The 17,006-nt window shown below is 37.5% G+C and overlaps 1 protein-coding gene across 1 annotated transcript in view; it reads left to right on the top strand.

Moving 5' to 3' along the window:
- The first annotated feature begins 3,583 nt into the window (after positions 1-3,583).
- Positions 3,584-17,006, top strand: part of LOC116257304 (uncharacterized) — an 88,802-nt gene continuing 75,379 nt past the window's right edge. The window contains exons 1-6 of the mRNA XM_031633922.2: positions 3,584-4,713; positions 8,900-9,044; positions 11,725-12,000; positions 12,220-12,387; positions 12,488-12,703; positions 15,549-15,643. Coding sequence (XP_031489782.1) covers positions 3,806-4,713; positions 8,900-9,044; positions 11,725-12,000; positions 12,220-12,387; positions 12,488-12,703; positions 15,549-15,643 — 1,808 coding nt within the window. The 5' untranslated portion in view covers positions 3,584-3,805. The remainder of the gene's footprint in view (positions 4,714-8,899; positions 9,045-11,724; positions 12,001-12,219; positions 12,388-12,487; positions 12,704-15,548; positions 15,644-17,006) is intronic.

The following is a 17,006-nucleotide window of genomic DNA, read 5'->3' as shown; positions in this document are numbered from 1 at the left end:
AATTGCCCACACAATTCAATAAAAAAATCCTTATTTAGATATTGGTTAACCTTCAATTTTTTATATACTTGCACATAAAATGGCCTCTAAGATATAATTTTTGAGTGCCCCTCGGCCAAATATGCATAGCTCCACCACTGCCTATAGTGATTAAGCTATCTTGTTTATACTTTATAAGCTGTTTTGTTGATATTTCTATAGTTTTTATTTATTTATATATGAGTGCCACTTAAACCTTACAATCTGAATTATTAATGCAAAAAATTTTGGTTTCGCCACTGCTCATTAGCTTGGTTATCCTCGTCCTCGAGCGAACTTCAGTTAAAAATGTATAATCTTTGGTTATTAATTACCTCCAGGCATGAAATGGTTTTCAAGACGTTGTTCATGGGGCAAACGCCAACCTCCTATAACTATTATATTCGCATGGCTGATCGTGCAAGCATGAGTAAGCCTGGACACTGCACACGAGTGGAGTTGAGCCAAAGCTTGGCCAGCTCGACTCGACTAGACTCAAAAAACTCGAGTTCCTTATAACAAGCTCGAGCTCGACTACACAAAATCGAGTTCGAACTCGACTCGGCTCAAAAAACTCGAGCTCCTTATAACAAGCTTGAGCTCGACTACACAAAATCAAGCTCGAACTCGACTTGTTTAACCCATTTAACTTGTTTATCGTTAACTTTTGTATGCATTAACTCGTTTAATTCGTATCAGCATCAGCTCGTTTAACTCGCGTAACTTGTGAAACTGGTTTTGATGATATTATATATAGTACTGGTTTGCGAGTTGAGTTGAGTATAAACGAGTCGAACTTTTGAAACGTGGACTCGACTCATTTATGGTTTTGAGTATCTCGGTTTGTTTATAAATAAATAGAGCACACGCCGAGTTTTTTCAAGCGAGTTTGAGTCGAGCCCAAGTTGGCTAGAGTTGTTGTGCAGCCCTCCATGTGGATAAGTTCTTGCCCGAAGTGTTTATTAGATGACAATCGGCCTCGGCCATCAGTTTATGGTTATCGAAATATATAAGTTTTGGCCTCCGTTAGCTATTCAACGCCCCTTAAGCCTTGAGATTTGGGCTTTCTCCATCATATTTGATATGTTTGACATATGAAGCAAGGTTTTTTAAGTTTAAACACATTTGCTTTCTCTAAGAATAGGGATGCTAATATATCTGATTTAGATTGGATGTTCCATCTAACTGTTCCGAAAAAATCGTATATAGAAAAAAATATGTAATACCCAATTAAGAACTCAGGTAGGATTTGAATTTAGGAGATGATGTCCTGTCGTTTTTTTATACAAATATACATAAATAGTCCATCGGATTCAGATTTCATTTAAAAGGATTTAATTTTAAACAAATATTGTATATATAATACTCTTATGTTTTAAAAATAGGCCAGTTTAGGTTCAAAATTCAGTTTTCGATATGAATTAAAAATCAGGTTCGAATCGTGGATTTGGGTTTCAGATTTAGATATGATTTTTTTCTTATCCATATTCCAATTACATGGAGTGTATTTTATTTAAATCAAATCCATTGACATTCCTATCTAAGATGCCAAAAAATACTGTCACATGAAAGGACCGAGGTTTATTATTGGTAGGACAAAGCTAAAAATATTTTAGGACCTCTGGGCTATAAATCTATGGTCGTGTGTAAACCTGAGACTGGGCTGGGCCAGCCCAGCCTGATAAGGAGTCGGGCTCGGGTCGGCTGACACCCGAAACCCGGGCCCAGGTTTGGCCCGACACTTTAAACCCGAGCCCAACCCAATTAAATTAAAATACATATACTTTAGTTATAATATAATATATAAATATAATTAATCATAACCAAATATTATAATTATATATAAAAGTCAATAAATATGAATTAAGACATTTTTATCGATCCGAACCAGGCCTAGTCGGGTCCCACTCGATGCCTAGCGTTAGCCGATAGTCTATGATCTCAGACGCGAGATAATATGAGATGTAGTGTTAAAAAAAAAAATCTTAGATATATGATTTGGTGTAAAAATTTTGGAACCGGTGGTCAAATGATAGAGAGGAATTAGAGGCAAATCCACTTACCCATACACATCCAAGCTAGTAGGCACAACTGATGTTCTTTTTGTGACGACAGACTTTAACAATTCATTGCAAAATAGGGGCAAAGTTTCAGTCATTTGCCTGTCCAACCTACATCAGTATCGGTGATAACAACGATGCACCCTTCAAATGTCTCACCGTATTAAGACGTAGAATGATAAAAGTATAATGCTTGTAGGAACGTCATTTTCACATGCCCCATTATATGGGGGCGTGAAAGACTGAAGTGAATTTGAATTAACTTGATAGGATTAAAAAGCGTTAACTGGAATGTTAAGAATATAATGTACTAATAGCGCACAAATATTAAAAATGATTGCTAATTTTTTGTTTCTTATGTTAGTGGAAGTTCACTTTAGGCTTTTACTTAAATGTTTTTATAGAAAGTGTGGCTTTTATTTTAAAAAATCACAAAATTTGGCTTTTTTCCGAAAATGCAAGTAAAAGGTGGATGTAAAAAAAAAACACAATCTCAACTCTTTTCATTGAAAATGATCGGTCGATAGAAACTTATTTGGCTGTAGTTTCTGACAAAAGGCTCATGTTTCTTCGTTGCCAAATGTGTAATTCCGAGTAATCCAATTTCCTCTGAAATGCATACAAATTGTATACTTTTCCATATAATTTTTGCTGTTAAACATAATAATTCTATGTTCATAAAAGAACACAACGCATATTTATCAAATGTAACTACTATTTAAACTAGGTACGGTTGTAGAACAACATTAGGAGTCAGTTGGTTTTTGTCTTCCAAATGCTCCCCTGGTCTTGGCCTCGTTCAAGCTTAAATACTAACTCACAACCTTAAAAATGAACATGATGATCACGATTAACTACTAAGAAAACTTTTAAAAGTTCCATCTGTCCTATAAATCCATATGTTCTACATAACTTTTGATAAACAATCAATTCTCAAGCACTAACTAGCCATAATTTTTTTTAGTGAGGGCAGTCATTCAATACCTATAATTTTTTTGGCCCACTTACATGTATAACAATCAAATATATCAAAACATTAATTTTGTGAGGCTACGCCACTGTTCTTAAGTACTAACAAAAAACATTCTCTAATGGCAAAGCCACGCTATTGTTGCTGTGCGCAATTGCCCACACAAGTCTGCAAAATTTTACTTTATTTATACATAGAGATTTTGTTAGTTTTCATTTTTTTACATATAAGTGCCTGAAATTTGTAGTGACGGCACCCTTTAGCCAAAAATTTATAATGACACTTTTTAGGCTATGTTGTTAAAGTGGAAAGAAATGTTCCTATGTTTTACTGAATCGGATAGCTTTTCAAATTCTGCATTGATTTCTTCTTTTTTTTTTTTTATACACTCAACCGACCCATGTCTAAGTAGATTAAATGTTCGTGTTTGAATGGTGCTGACGGGATTGGACACTCCGACTTATCCTCCCACAATGTAAGGCGCAAACATGTCACAAAGTATGCCTGAACTCCCAGTCGATACAGCGAAGAAGTCGCTAGTCGATATTGGTGGGACACATGCAGAAGACGGCCCCACCACTTCCCTCCCCTCCCCTCTGCCTTTCTCTCCCTCAAAGGTACTTTATCAGAGAAACAGTTTTCGTTTGCGGGTGGAAGTTCTTGATGGCGCCATGAGTTCACCTCCTTCGTTTCTCCCCAGTTTCTTCCTTCTCTGCGTTGCTCCTTCTTATTGGGCTTCTCCTTCGCCACCGTCTCCATGATGGAAGTGCAGGTCGAAAAGGATGTGGAGCTCCTCTCAAGGGCGGCGGCGAACCATCTGTTCCTTGCTCAGTTCGAGGCCTTCAGGGGAATCATACTCAGCATCAAGAAACGCGACCCCGGGCTCGCCCTCGCCATACTTCAGACCATCGTCGCCAACGGAGGCGAGTTCCAGGGGATTCTGTGGTCCAAGACTTGCAATTCCCCCTCCCACCTCTTGTGGCTGTCGTCCCTCGAGCTCACTCGATTCGATTCGCCATCTTCGACTTGGAATCTCGACCCCGAAGCCCTAATTCTTAAGGCGGAGTTCCTGCTCGTCGTGCAGTCGATCATTTCTCGCGTGTCTGACGAGGCGCTCCCTGACTTGGAGGCAACCGGGAATCGCGATCGCTCTGAGGAGGCCGGCAGCTTCGACAGTGGACCGGATGATGTCACTAGGGGTTCCGCGATGGAGGAGCTGTCTCCTGTGGATGCAGCTGCGTTTCTGGGGAGGGTCTTACGGCTTGGGTTGCGGAGGTTGAGGGAAGCCGCGGATAGTAATTATGATCCTGGTGGCAGCGGCAGTGATCCAGAGCTCGAATTATCGGAGAGCGAGTCGAGGTGTTTGAAGCGGATTGCCTGCGATCAGGCAGAGCTCTTCGATGCACTGTGCCGTAATGTAAAGATACAGAGGCAACGGGCGGAGCCGCCGGAGGATCCGGGACTGGCAATCAGCTTGGTTACTGACAAACGCGCGGAACCAGTCAGTGGAGATGATTTGCAATGGGGGATTAAGGTCCTGCAGGTGGTTCAGAGGGCACACTTGGAGCTGATGAATGAGCATTTGAGGGAAGGGGACGTTGATAAAGCCATTCACTGTATCCGTTTTCTTCATCTTAATTATGGAGTCCCAGCGGATGAGTATCGGTAAGTTTGAAGTTTCTGCTTTCTTCTTTGTTTTTGCTTTTCTGGGGAACAAGATTATTTGTACTTCGACTTCTTTTCTGTTTATTTTCATCCCTGTAAAGCGAGAATGAAAATGCGAAAATTTATGAGTGCAAAGAAATGGATAGGCAGTCACCGAGCTGTGCCAATAAATGGGAATAGGCTAAGAGGGGAGGGACTCGTTAGGTCTACAAAGTACAAATATGACTGTAAATTAATTGTCATCGAAGTTGTACCACCCCTTGAAATGCAACTATCCAGAAAAAATAACTGCCAGTGCAACTACTAGTGTCATTTTGATTTGGTGTGTAGGCAAGGGTAGGCAGAAAAAAGATTATTGTTGATAACATACACCAAGATAGACAAAAGACAGTGAAGATAACATAACATATCCAAATGGATATCTTTACATTGCATAGAGGAGTCATAACGAGGACTTGAAATTGGTAGCAAGAACTTGCTTAAGTATCCCAGTCTAATTTCAATTGCTTCAAGCTTCATGCTATGAGGAAGATTTACCATCTGCAGACAAATGGAGAAATGCATTGAGAAATATCCGATTTATGGAGCCTTTGAATGAGACAATGTTTGTTCAAATCTCGAATTTGTTCCAAATGTGCATGCCATGGTTCCTTACTTCAGCAGCGTGCAAATATATAGATTTCATTGTTTAGATACTTTTTCAGACCATTTTTGATATTAAGTAGCGGCCACAAATTTATATCCTTTTTTAGTGATATTATGCATGAAAGAAGTATATCATGGTTATTTTCTTTGGATTTCTTTGTGGGCTATCTCCCATTCTTCTACTTTTTTTTCTGGGAGTCGATGTTTATTCATAACCATTACCTTGACAGTAAAGAAGTTCGGTCCAATGCTTGAGGCATAATAGTGATTAAACTCTTTAACCATTATTTGGATTCACATAATTAGAAGATATTTTTTTTTTTAGTTGAAGAGAAGGTAACCATCAGTGCCAATTTTGAAGCTCTTACTTTCAGTATTGGACTGTCTGGGGTTGTGGGCAATGTAGAGAAGATGCTTAGGTGTGCATGATTGCCAGTCGATGCAGCTATGCATTGTTTGCTTGGTAGGTCGTGGTTGAATTTTAGTTAATGCCTGAAATTGGATGAATAGCATATTGTTCTGTCTTTTTTATTTTCATAATCTTCAGATTATACGGATGGTCATATTCTGTACACATCATTGTTATTCTTCTGACAGTTTTTGGAATTGCCTGGGAAATGATAGAAGCAGCACCTTAATGATGCCATTGGCAGTGTTCATATGATAGGAAAGACTGTTAAGTTGGTGCATGCCAAATCCATCCAGAATCTCTCAGAGTTCATGAATGCGTCATTCCTAGTGCTGTCTTCATAGTCAGAAAGGTTTGGGGAAATAAAGATAACATGCCTTTATATCATGAAGAAGTTACTATGTCACATAGGTGCGGGGTGTGGGTGCCGGAGCGGCACATCCCAGAAAATTTAGGTGCGGTGGTGCGGCGAGAATATTTGTTATTATTATTATCAATTTATTATATAAATAAATAAATAAAAATAAATAAATAAATAAATATAAATATATATATATATATATGTGTGTGTGTGTGTGTGTGTGTGTGTATAGCAAATTTGTCTATAAACAACAAAATTATCATTTATCAAATAACAAATTCAAAATTGCAAATCAACAATTCCACGAGTCTTTAAGTTATTAATGTATAGAACATAATGCATATGATATGACCATATTAGGAGTTTAGAATAGCATATATTATATATAGTAAATACTGTAACTTAGTAATATAACAGATTAAGATAATGCAAAAGCAGAAATTGAAATTAGCAGTTGGAAAGTAGAACACAGCTGCACCTATAATACAAGTAACAAAACTTATATATTAATATATTATAACCAATAGCCAATAATGTATACCGTGATATGAAACAACAGTAAAAGTGCAAAACAAAATGTTAAAATGGCAAGTTACAAGTTACAACACAACTGTATATCATATACTATGAAAACAACAATAAAACAATTACTTATTTCAGACATAGTTATAAAATCATAAAAAAAGATACATCACAAATAAGAACTGAAAAACGCACAGCAAATATAAAAAAACAGGGTTGCAGCAAGAGCAAACAATTATTCATCAGTCATCGCACGTTAAAAAAAAACTGGAAAAAAAATTGAACAACAGTGAAAAAATGAACATAAAAGGGTGATAGTTGATACTTGATAGCATAATAAAACTCAATGGAGAACGTCAGAGGATTGGACGTCGGAGGACTGGAAGACAGCCCGCCATCTCAGATTGTTGTCGCCGGTCACCGAAGGACTGAAAACTGATAAAAGAAAGACACTGGCTGCTAGAGGACTGAATGTCGGTTGCCTTGGGCTGAAGGTCACCGCTGGAAGACAATCTGCCAGTCTCAGGTCACCGTCACACCAATGGCCGTCAGAAAATCATCGTCTATCAAGTCTCTTCACACACACACTCGGAAGGCCGAACTCCAAAGGGATCGTTCAGTGCCCTAACCCCCTCTTCAATACTTATAAATGAAATAATTTAAAAACAAAAAAACAACAAAAAGGACACATATAGACTGGACACAGGTTGACCACACCCGGCTCTAGTCAAACGCGAGTCGGGTTCGTGTCGAAAATGGACAAAAATGGTCAGGTGTGGCTGACTGCACCCGACTCTTCTTGACCGATTGTGGGTGCAAGTCGAAGCTGCACCCGCACTTGAGTCATGTCGACGCGGGTGCGGCGGCAAAAGTGAAGCGTCCGTGTGACTTAGAAAAGTTATAGTGATACAAGCAATAATGCATCCTTAATTTTTCAGAAGTCATTCAACACCAGCTTCTGCCTTATTTATCACTCAGCCGGAATGTGTGAATATAAGTTAATGCAGTGAAGAAGATGACTTTTGGGGACACATTTGGTTCGCAAATGGCAAAACCTGCTTTCAGAAAAAAACATGTTTTGTTCTCGATTAGGTTATCGGTAAACTAGAATGACAAATGCAAAAGCAAATTTGGTAGAACCAAGTTATATGTCAGGTAGGCATGCCACAAGATCTTAGTTCAAAGGAAGTAACTTTGTCAATTAAAATGAGAAACACATGAAAAGTAATGTAAAAGGATCTAAATGAAATTCAATGGGCCAGATTGTGGTAAAGTAGATTCAAACACAAGAAGATGACTTGCACCAATGCGTAAATGTTGACCATGGGATCTTTGTGCATTATTCGTCAGTCCATTAGTCTGATAGGTAACAAGCTTTGAGTTGGTTAGTGCATCAAATAGTTGTCATTGTTTGCTCCAGCCTCCACCTTTGTGATGTTGATTTCCGGTGTTAAACATATCTAATGGTTCATATTTGAGAGGAAATGCCACCTTCAGAAAAAAAAGGAACCTTAATGTGTTATGATGATATCTGATAGTAATAGCACATTCAAGGACTACCATCCATGATGCAGACTGCAGTCCTCCCTAAGATTTCTTTCGTGAGTGAAGAAGAATATTGGAAGACATGTTGGAAACAACACCTAATATGACATCCGGATCTGGATCCAGATTCAGACATCCTTATGACCCAAAAACTTATACACGTTCTAACAGGGAGAACATGTATGTGTCTTGCATGGCAAATGAAAATGAAGACAGAGATACTGGAAAGTTTGCATTTTGTCTTTTGGTGGGATGAAAGATAGTTCAAAAATCATTGTTTTCAAAGGCAAAAATGAAACTCACAGTGCATAATGTTTCTTTACTTTGAACTTAGTAACAACACTTTTTTTATCCTTGGTCCACGTGAGAACTTAATTTCTGCAACAAGTTCCCTGATTTTAAATGTGCTGTTCCCTTAACTTAAGTATGAGTGCACTGAAAAATGTGTTTTTCGTTTCAGTATCTTTTTTCATGCTTGGAATCAACAACAGCTTTTCTGTTTACTTCATTGCTAATATATAGTTTCTGTGCCCAAGAGCAAAATCTATGCTCCTTGGTTCATAATTGCTGGCTGTAGTGCTTCCTGATTTATCACTCTGAGATGTTAAACGAGTCAGATGGTCTGTTGTGGAACCATCGTTGATGTTTCTTTGCTGGGTGATCTTCTTTGCTCTATATGCTTCATGAGCTTATGCTTTTGCCAGGTCACTTTTGAAGGGCTTGATAAAAAAGGTTGTATCACATAAGGAGACCTTTCTTAAATCATGGATTGCCACACAAAGAAAAATGTTGATAATCTACAAAGAAGCTCTATCCTCTGGGTCTGCCGAGTTGGCTCAAATGATTCAGGTAATGCAACATTTGCAATAAACTTTATATAAACATCCAAAACTAGGAATGTGTATTTAATTACAAATAGGTTATTTAATACACGTGCTTATTTTTTGTTTAACTTCTTTTTGGGGTTGCTGCTTTTGGATGTCGTCATGAAAGTTAGTTGGAGCATAAAAAGATTGCACTTCTGTTTTTTGGCCTGGACAATATTTGTCTTGATGGGACGATTTTTGCCTTCTGAGTTCTGAGGTAGTCACAAGCTAACAGTCGCCAGCAGGTTCATAGGTTTCTCACTTTTACGATCAAACATGTGGAAAGTTGAAATAGTTATTTCCTTGCTCATTTATCAGTCATGGGTGCTGTGCTTTCTTGATGTACTCGTTTTCCTCAAGCAGCAATATATTGCTTTTTACTACTCCAGAGATTAAACTGCCCTTTGGGAAGTACATAAAGACTGCATCGTTAATTTTCGCGTGTTCAATTTCATCCTAGACAGCATATTGATATGCAAAAATCTTGAATCCACCAGTTGATGGGCTTGATATGACTTGGTAGACTAACTTGTCCATAGATGCGACTTTTTATATGTCTAAAAGTTTTCATGGCTATGAGATTCTTTTCTCTAGGCCATAACCATAAATGTCATTCTTGGCAATTTTTTGACAAGGTTTTCTCAATCTTTTAATTTTTTAAATTTGTTTTTCTTGTAAAACTTCTAGGAAAATCGCAAAAATAAAAAAAATTAAATACATGGGATACTAGAAAAGTTGTGAACTTATGTGTTTTTTACTGTTTTTCTTATAAGGATTTTAATAATAATCCATAGAAATGTTCCAAATTTTAAATGAAAAATAATAAGTATAAAGCAGACTTGTATTTTAAAGTGAAAATATGATATGATCTAAAAGGTGTCAGGTTATTTGTATTCCAGTAATGTTTTAAACAATAGCAATACTTAACCAATATGACTAGTCAGCTCAAAATGGTGACAATATTGTGATATTTCAAAATATTGTGATTGTGCTCGAGGCACATGCATGACTGCTGAAATTTGGTTTGGCACTATACGTATCTTTTTAATGGGTGGGTGCTCGCGGGTCGGGTTCGAGCCAATCTAGGCTAGCTCAAGCTCAATTTGAGTCATGAAGGAGTCGAACTCAAGCTGATCTTGAGTTCACCAGCTCGAACTAGACTTGACTCGGTTTGAGAGAGCTCTCGAGTTTAGCCAACCAAAGCATTAAAAGGGCTTTTTACATGGAGAATCACAATGCACTCTCCTTAAGTAACATGCCTTCTTGCATATTTGACCTCAATTTCAAGTGTTAAACTTGACTTTGTTATTAGCTTGATCTTGCCGGAACTGCCCTGAGTGTTCATTCTGGCAGTTCCCAATGCATCCTTAGCTGACTTTCACACCTAAGAAGGACTCTGAATCAGTGGTTGTATGAGATATGGGTATATAAAGTCCTGGTTTCTCAAAATCTTATGCACAGGACTCTTCTCAAGTCTGAAATTGTCAAAATAAAAAATCTAACATGGGTAGGCCATCAAGGAACTAGTTGGGGCTAGCGGACCTAGTCAGTTTGAGCATGTTGGATATTTACATAGGGTAGGTAATAGGCCAGCCACTTGGCAAGCACCTTAAGGAATTAACTACTTTTAAGAAGTAAAAATAGAGTAGCCCAAGTGAACTGCTCATTGATTACTTAAGAGCTACAGCAACTTAAAGCTTTTGTTGTATATTAAGAAATTAAATAGTGACAACTACGAATCCTCAGTTCCTAACTATTGAAGAAAGAGGAGAGAAGATAAATAGATTGGCAAGTCAGGGTTATTGGTAGTCAAGATCTAGTGTTCTCTTATATTGGTGAATATATATTTATGTACATATATATATATATATATATATGTACATATATATATATATATATATATATATATATATATGTATGTATGTATGTATGTATATATGTATGTATATATGTATGTATATATATATATACACATATATTCACAAATATAAGAGAAAATAACAGGAAGGGGGGGAATAACAAACACGCTAGGGATCAGTGAACGGCTGGTAGGGACTGGTCGACTGGCTGGTCATGGACCAGTCGGCTTATCTCCAACTAGGTTGGCTAGTCTGCTGAGTGCTGACTTACTCACCTAGGTAGACAACTCAGTTTAAATCCATCCAAGAGATGGGATAGCAAACCTGGTCTGATGCAATGATAAGTTACACAAGGGATCTATTTCATGAAAATGGAATATGGTGTAACAGGTCTACGATGAAAAAGTTTTAGTAATAGTGTCATATGATCATGGGTGTGAATGAGGTCTTATGTGATTTTAGAAATCCTTGAGATCATGGTTTAAGTCATAAATAATGCGTTGTTGTGTATCCAAAATGTAATATAGAAAGATGAAAGATAATTTTAATTTTTAAGCTGTAGTTTCAGTTTATCACATATAAAAAACATGCAGGACAAAAAAATTGTCTTGCTATTTGTGGGTAGAAATTTTTGTGGCTCTCTAGTATTGGTGACTGGCTTTTTATGCCTTCATGTTTTGGTTTCTACATCTATAAGATTCTACATGTAATCATAGACTAATTTTGTGCTTATTTGTTATAGTCCTCCATATGAAGTTTTGAAATAAATTACAGTTCACAACTTGGTTTCTTTCATTTTACCAGTCAATTCAAGATGAGTTGCTGTCTGAAGAATTTGAGAAATGTAGAGCCTCCAATACCAGATTTTTCCCTCCTCCCTTACAGCGGCTTCAAGATTTACTAAAAGCCTCAGACTTGGATGACGCTGTAGAAACCAAGAATTTAAAGAACATGATAGTCAAGTCTTGCATGCGTGACATGTACCATTATGCTCGTGTTTCTGGGCTTCATGTCATGGAGACAGTTGTGGAAGCTGCCTTATCTGCAATCAAGAAGGAACAATTTGAAGATGCCAGCAATGTATGTGTTTTTGGTATTTTTCAGCAGCCATTTTTAGATGTGTGGACTTTTCTTTTGCAAACTGTTTTTGTATTTGTGTCTTGTGTTGGCTTACCCTCCCCTTCTGATGGGGGGGTTCATAAGAACTTACACACTCATTCATCTTGTTTTACTCATTACTGGCTTCATGTTCTTTTTTCCATTCACTACGTCTGCTGAATGATAATTCTTGCCTGGCAGGTTCTTTCATCTTTCCCTCTTCTTCAACCTCTTGTTGCCAGCATGGGTTGGGACCTCTTACGTGGCAAGACAGCAGCACGAAGGAAACTAATGAAAGTCTTATGGAAAAGTAAATCACAGAAGTTACGACTAGAGGAATTTTCTTTTTATGGAAAACAATCAGAAGAGGTTGGATTTCTTTTCACTATATATTGCTTCTAATAAACTAATTCTTAGCTATGCCCTATATGTTTTGTGCCTGAAATTTCTTTTAATTCATTGTGACTAGATATCCTGTGTGGACTATCTTTGTGACCTCTTATGCTACCGTCTAGACATGGCTTCTTTTGCTGCTTGTGTAAATTCTGGTCAAGTATGGAAGGCAAAGTACTCGTTGCTGTTGTCTAGTTGTGAATCAGTATCGGAAGAAAATGATGATTGGCAGGCTGATCCTTTTGTCTCGAACTTTGTGCTTGAGCGGCTTGCTGTTCAGACTCCTTTGCGTGTAAGCATCTGTACTTGCATTACTTTGGTAACTAAAAATTGTGCGATTGTTTCTTTGGTTCAACTGTTCCTTTTAGGTCAATTAGTTAACTTTTGGTCACTCAAAACACTTGTGCACTTTGCTGTCAGAACTCTTTACCTTTTAGATCTAATTAATTGAACACTTGGTTCATATGTTCCTTAATGTTTGCCACAGAAATTTTGGCTGATAATGTGTTGGCATTTCTGACTGAAACGTGTACAAAGGTGTAAATCAGGCCTGAACTTAATGATAGAAACACTTCAAGAGTCACATTCTTGAAGATACCAGCCGCTCCAAGAAATCACACAAGGAGAAACCTCAAACTAGAGGTGGAAAAAACTTGTATTCAATCTCAAATAATGCACAAAATCAGACCTTAAAGCCCATGCTAAGCAAGGGACCCAAGTCTCTTATTTATAGAAGAAAGAAAGGAAGAAGAAAAGAAACGAGCTAGCTGTTGGGCAGCTCCAGCGGCTAGAGTTCTAGCCATTGGGAGCAGCCAACAGCTAGTTCCCTTTGCTAATAAAAAGGAATTCAAAAAAAATACAGAAAAATACATGAAAAATAAAAGGAAAATATATACGAAAAGGCCTATGCAGACATACATATATTTATATATACAAATCATACATCAAACTACTAGGAGTTTAAGATATTAGATAGTACATATAAAAACATATATGCATACTTACATTAGAGCTAATCCTTAAATTCTAACACAAGGATCATTTTCATGCTATTAAATAGTCACTGCACCCAAAACTTTCCTGGCAAAACAAAAGAAAAACTAATATGCCGTTCCAAAATCGACCTTCTGCATCAACTGTATTCTGGAAAGCCTTTTCATGGATGTAGTTCTTGGAATGGTAAAAGAGCTCCCTTGTGGTTGGATATCTTCATCATTTAAATAGTTTCACCCAGTTAAGAGGAGGTGTAACTCCCATTTCTTGTCAAGATGGTTCCTCTTGGCTTTCACTTTTTCTCTCTCTGTTGCGGTCCTTGGAGGTTAAGTACTTATTTATACATTTATTTGAATGCTAGATGCGTTGAACAACTTTTGTTACTTTAGCAGCTATAGCTCTTATATATATCATTAGAATGTGGGGACAGAAGTCTTGACTTGTGCAGTTCAGGCCTGAAGTCCATCATCATAGTGTTTGAAACTTGCTTCAATGAACTTTAATATCTTGAGCATGAAGGTGCTTGGGCTTTGTAAAGTTAGCTCTGGTTTAAATAGGTAGCAAAGATGTTCATGAACACTTTTGTCTTGATTCATGATCTTAAAGATTGTCCTTGTGTTCTTCTTCATTGTATTCATCTACATTAAGTAAGCTCAAGCTTCATGTGCTATGGCAGCTGCTTGTGGTTCTCTTTTTTTTTTTTTTGCTCATACTCATCGCCCTTTATTTATCATCTCCCAAGCTTGAAAACCTTTTGTTAAATGGTCTTGGTAAACATTTGTAATATTCCAAGTGCGGGAATGACTTGGAGCAGTTTCATGTTGAAAGTTTTGAGAGAATTAGGTCATACATTTCTGAACCCATTTGCTCTTTGTGCATTGAAGAGGGGCTATGTACAATAGTGCACAAAGCTGTTGTCCTAGTATGTTTGTGCTTGTATCTCTTCTCCAAGGTCTCTATTGATGGTCAGTTATTGTTGAGGCCTTGTGTGCACTATGCAAAGTAACTTTGTTGCTTTCTACAAATGTTTCTATTACTTTGTTTCCACTTCCACATGCTAGCAACAAATGCATGATGATTCAGGGTAGGTCTATCATCATCTGTAAAGCCAAACAATTCTGTGTCATGCAGTTGAGTAATCATAATCCTGGAAGATAATCCTCCTTTCAGGCCCCAATGTAGGTATTTCCTTGTGAATTTGGATGTGCAAAACCATGAGGGAAAATGCTTATACTGGCAGGTGACTTGCGATTGGACATATCTGTAGTGAAATCAAGCATATAGGCTTTTATATATGTCTTTGTTAAAATGCTAACTTCATTTTTGTTGTTGTCATTTGGTTAATAAGATTGGCCTAGGATTTGTCATGCCAATGTTTAGAAATCAATATCTTATTTTGAGAAACCACAAGGAGACTATTCCTCATGGAAACAAAGATGAGTGCATATTTTTGCTTTTTGTGGTTGCATTGACATTGTGGACCAAGGTCAGCAGAAATCATCATGAAACATTGGCTTTGGCTTACTTGAGGAAGAGAAGGTGTGGGGAAAGCTAGGTGATTTTGCCATCAAAATTGCATGACCAATTAAAAGATGCTTTCACTAATGGCATGGCTGTCCATTTGTTCTTGTAAAATTCGTCATTTTCTTGGTAAACTAGCCTAATTTAACATAAAATCAAGTCAAACAAGTGGGCCTTAGGCACCACCTTAGCCAAAGCTCAGTTATCCTCTTTCCTTTAAAAAAGTTGGTGGTTGGATCATCATCCTGATCTTCTATGTGTTCCCTTTTGTAATTTTTTCTTTTCCCTATTTTCCTCTTCTCCACCTCATGGCTGATTAGAAAAAGGTTTTGGTGTGAAGCTCATTAAACGTGCATGCCAATGAACAAATGAATGAATGTCCTCTGGGATCTGTTATTTATTTTTTTATTTCTTTTGAAGGCCAACCTACAGCGAAAATGTCTTTCTCAGTCCTTCTAAGTTGTTCAAGTAGTATCTTTCTTTTTAGTGAAGTAGGAGTTCTTGCTGCAAGATGATTACAGTATTACATTTCTGTGTACATCTGACATCCTTTTCTCTAGTTTATGTTTGACAGATTATTTAGTTCATTGTAGAGCTGGTCTTAGAGCTTCATTCTTTTGTAGGTCTTATTTGATGTTGTCCCAACGGTCAAGTTTCAAGACGCTATTGAGCTTATTAGTATGCAACCAATTGCATCTACTGCTGTTGCATGGAAGAGGTGTGGTTCATTGTGCTCTGGGGTAATTAACTTGGTTATTTATTATTTATCCATTTGTTTTTGAATAGTCAATCTTATCCTAAGAAGGCAGCTGAATAGAAATGAATGATTTGACACTTGCTTTTGCTTTAGGAGTTCAACTGACCATATTGAAATGTCTTAATTGTGCTGTAATCTTGCTTTATGTTTGGATTTGGTACTCAGGATTCATGATAAATCAAAGTAATTAGAAACGAGAAACTGGGATGCTTAAAAAATTCATTCCAAATATATATATATGTATTCAGAATAACCAAGTCTTATTCTTCATGGAAGCATAACTGGTTTTATATGATGGCGAACTTCAGTGGATCATAAGCAAGAAAAATCAAACAGAGTAAGTGCTGAAGTTAATTTCAAACAGAAGTTCTTCCTCCAAAAGACTTGTAACTCTAAGAGGCAATATTGTAGCCAAAAGTTGCCAAGTGCTCCGACATCCATTCCCTCAATGCAAGTGCAGTAGTCTATTAGTCTATTTCGCCACCTTGGATATTGAAGTAAGAGCAATCAAAACTTCTGGTAAGGTAAAGCTTGCTGGCAAAGCAATTATGGACATTCATTATCTATTACCTTCAAAATCAACATCATATTCAAGCAATAAATCAAGTGCATCGTTTGAGTTAATGAATTAAACATATTTTAAGAACATGCATTTTAGCCATTCAATTTAGAAATGATTTAAATGAGGATTTGTTAAGGTTCTATAGGCATCCAACCTTTGGGCAAAAAAAAGGATGGGTGTCTTTGATGATGGATCAACTATCATCTCAATTGGTGGCAGGTTCCAACTGCCACCATGTGCACCGACGGTGGGTCAACCGTCACCTGGTGCCTTGATGGCAGGGTTGATCAGCGCTTGGGTCACCTGATGATGGGTCTGTCACTGTCTAGGTCTTAATGATGGGGGATAACATAATTTGAGTTGTTGACGACGAAGGTGACTATCATCTAGGACTTTAATTGACAGGGGTGTCACCTGTCACATTTCACAAACTGGCTGTTGTCATCTGGATGATTTGAAGGCATTTTGACCATTGGAAGGCATCAACTGGATGATCTCATTACCACATTGTAGATCTGAAGATGAAATTATCATTAGCCTTATTATTGGCTTCCCACAAAAAAGGAGTTGTTGCCTGTTTGCACTAGATGATGGCGTTCATCATCTACAACCTTGAAAGACAAGTCTGTCATTACTGCCTCATTTAGCAGTCAAATTGGATGAAACTGTAGAAACATGAACCACAAGGAGAGAGCAGAGAAAGAACACACGATATACGTGGAAAACCTCTGAAAGAGGTGAAACCGTGAAAAACCACGGGGA

Source organism: Nymphaea colorata, chromosome 1 (genome assembly GCF_008831285.2).
Source record: "Nymphaea colorata isolate Beijing-Zhang1983 chromosome 1, ASM883128v2, whole genome shotgun sequence".
In the NCBI taxonomy this organism is placed as follows: domain Eukaryota; kingdom Viridiplantae; phylum Streptophyta; class Magnoliopsida; order Nymphaeales; family Nymphaeaceae; genus Nymphaea; species Nymphaea colorata.
Note: the sequence above shows the minus strand (reverse complement) of the source record. Positions and strands in the feature narration are given on the sequence as shown.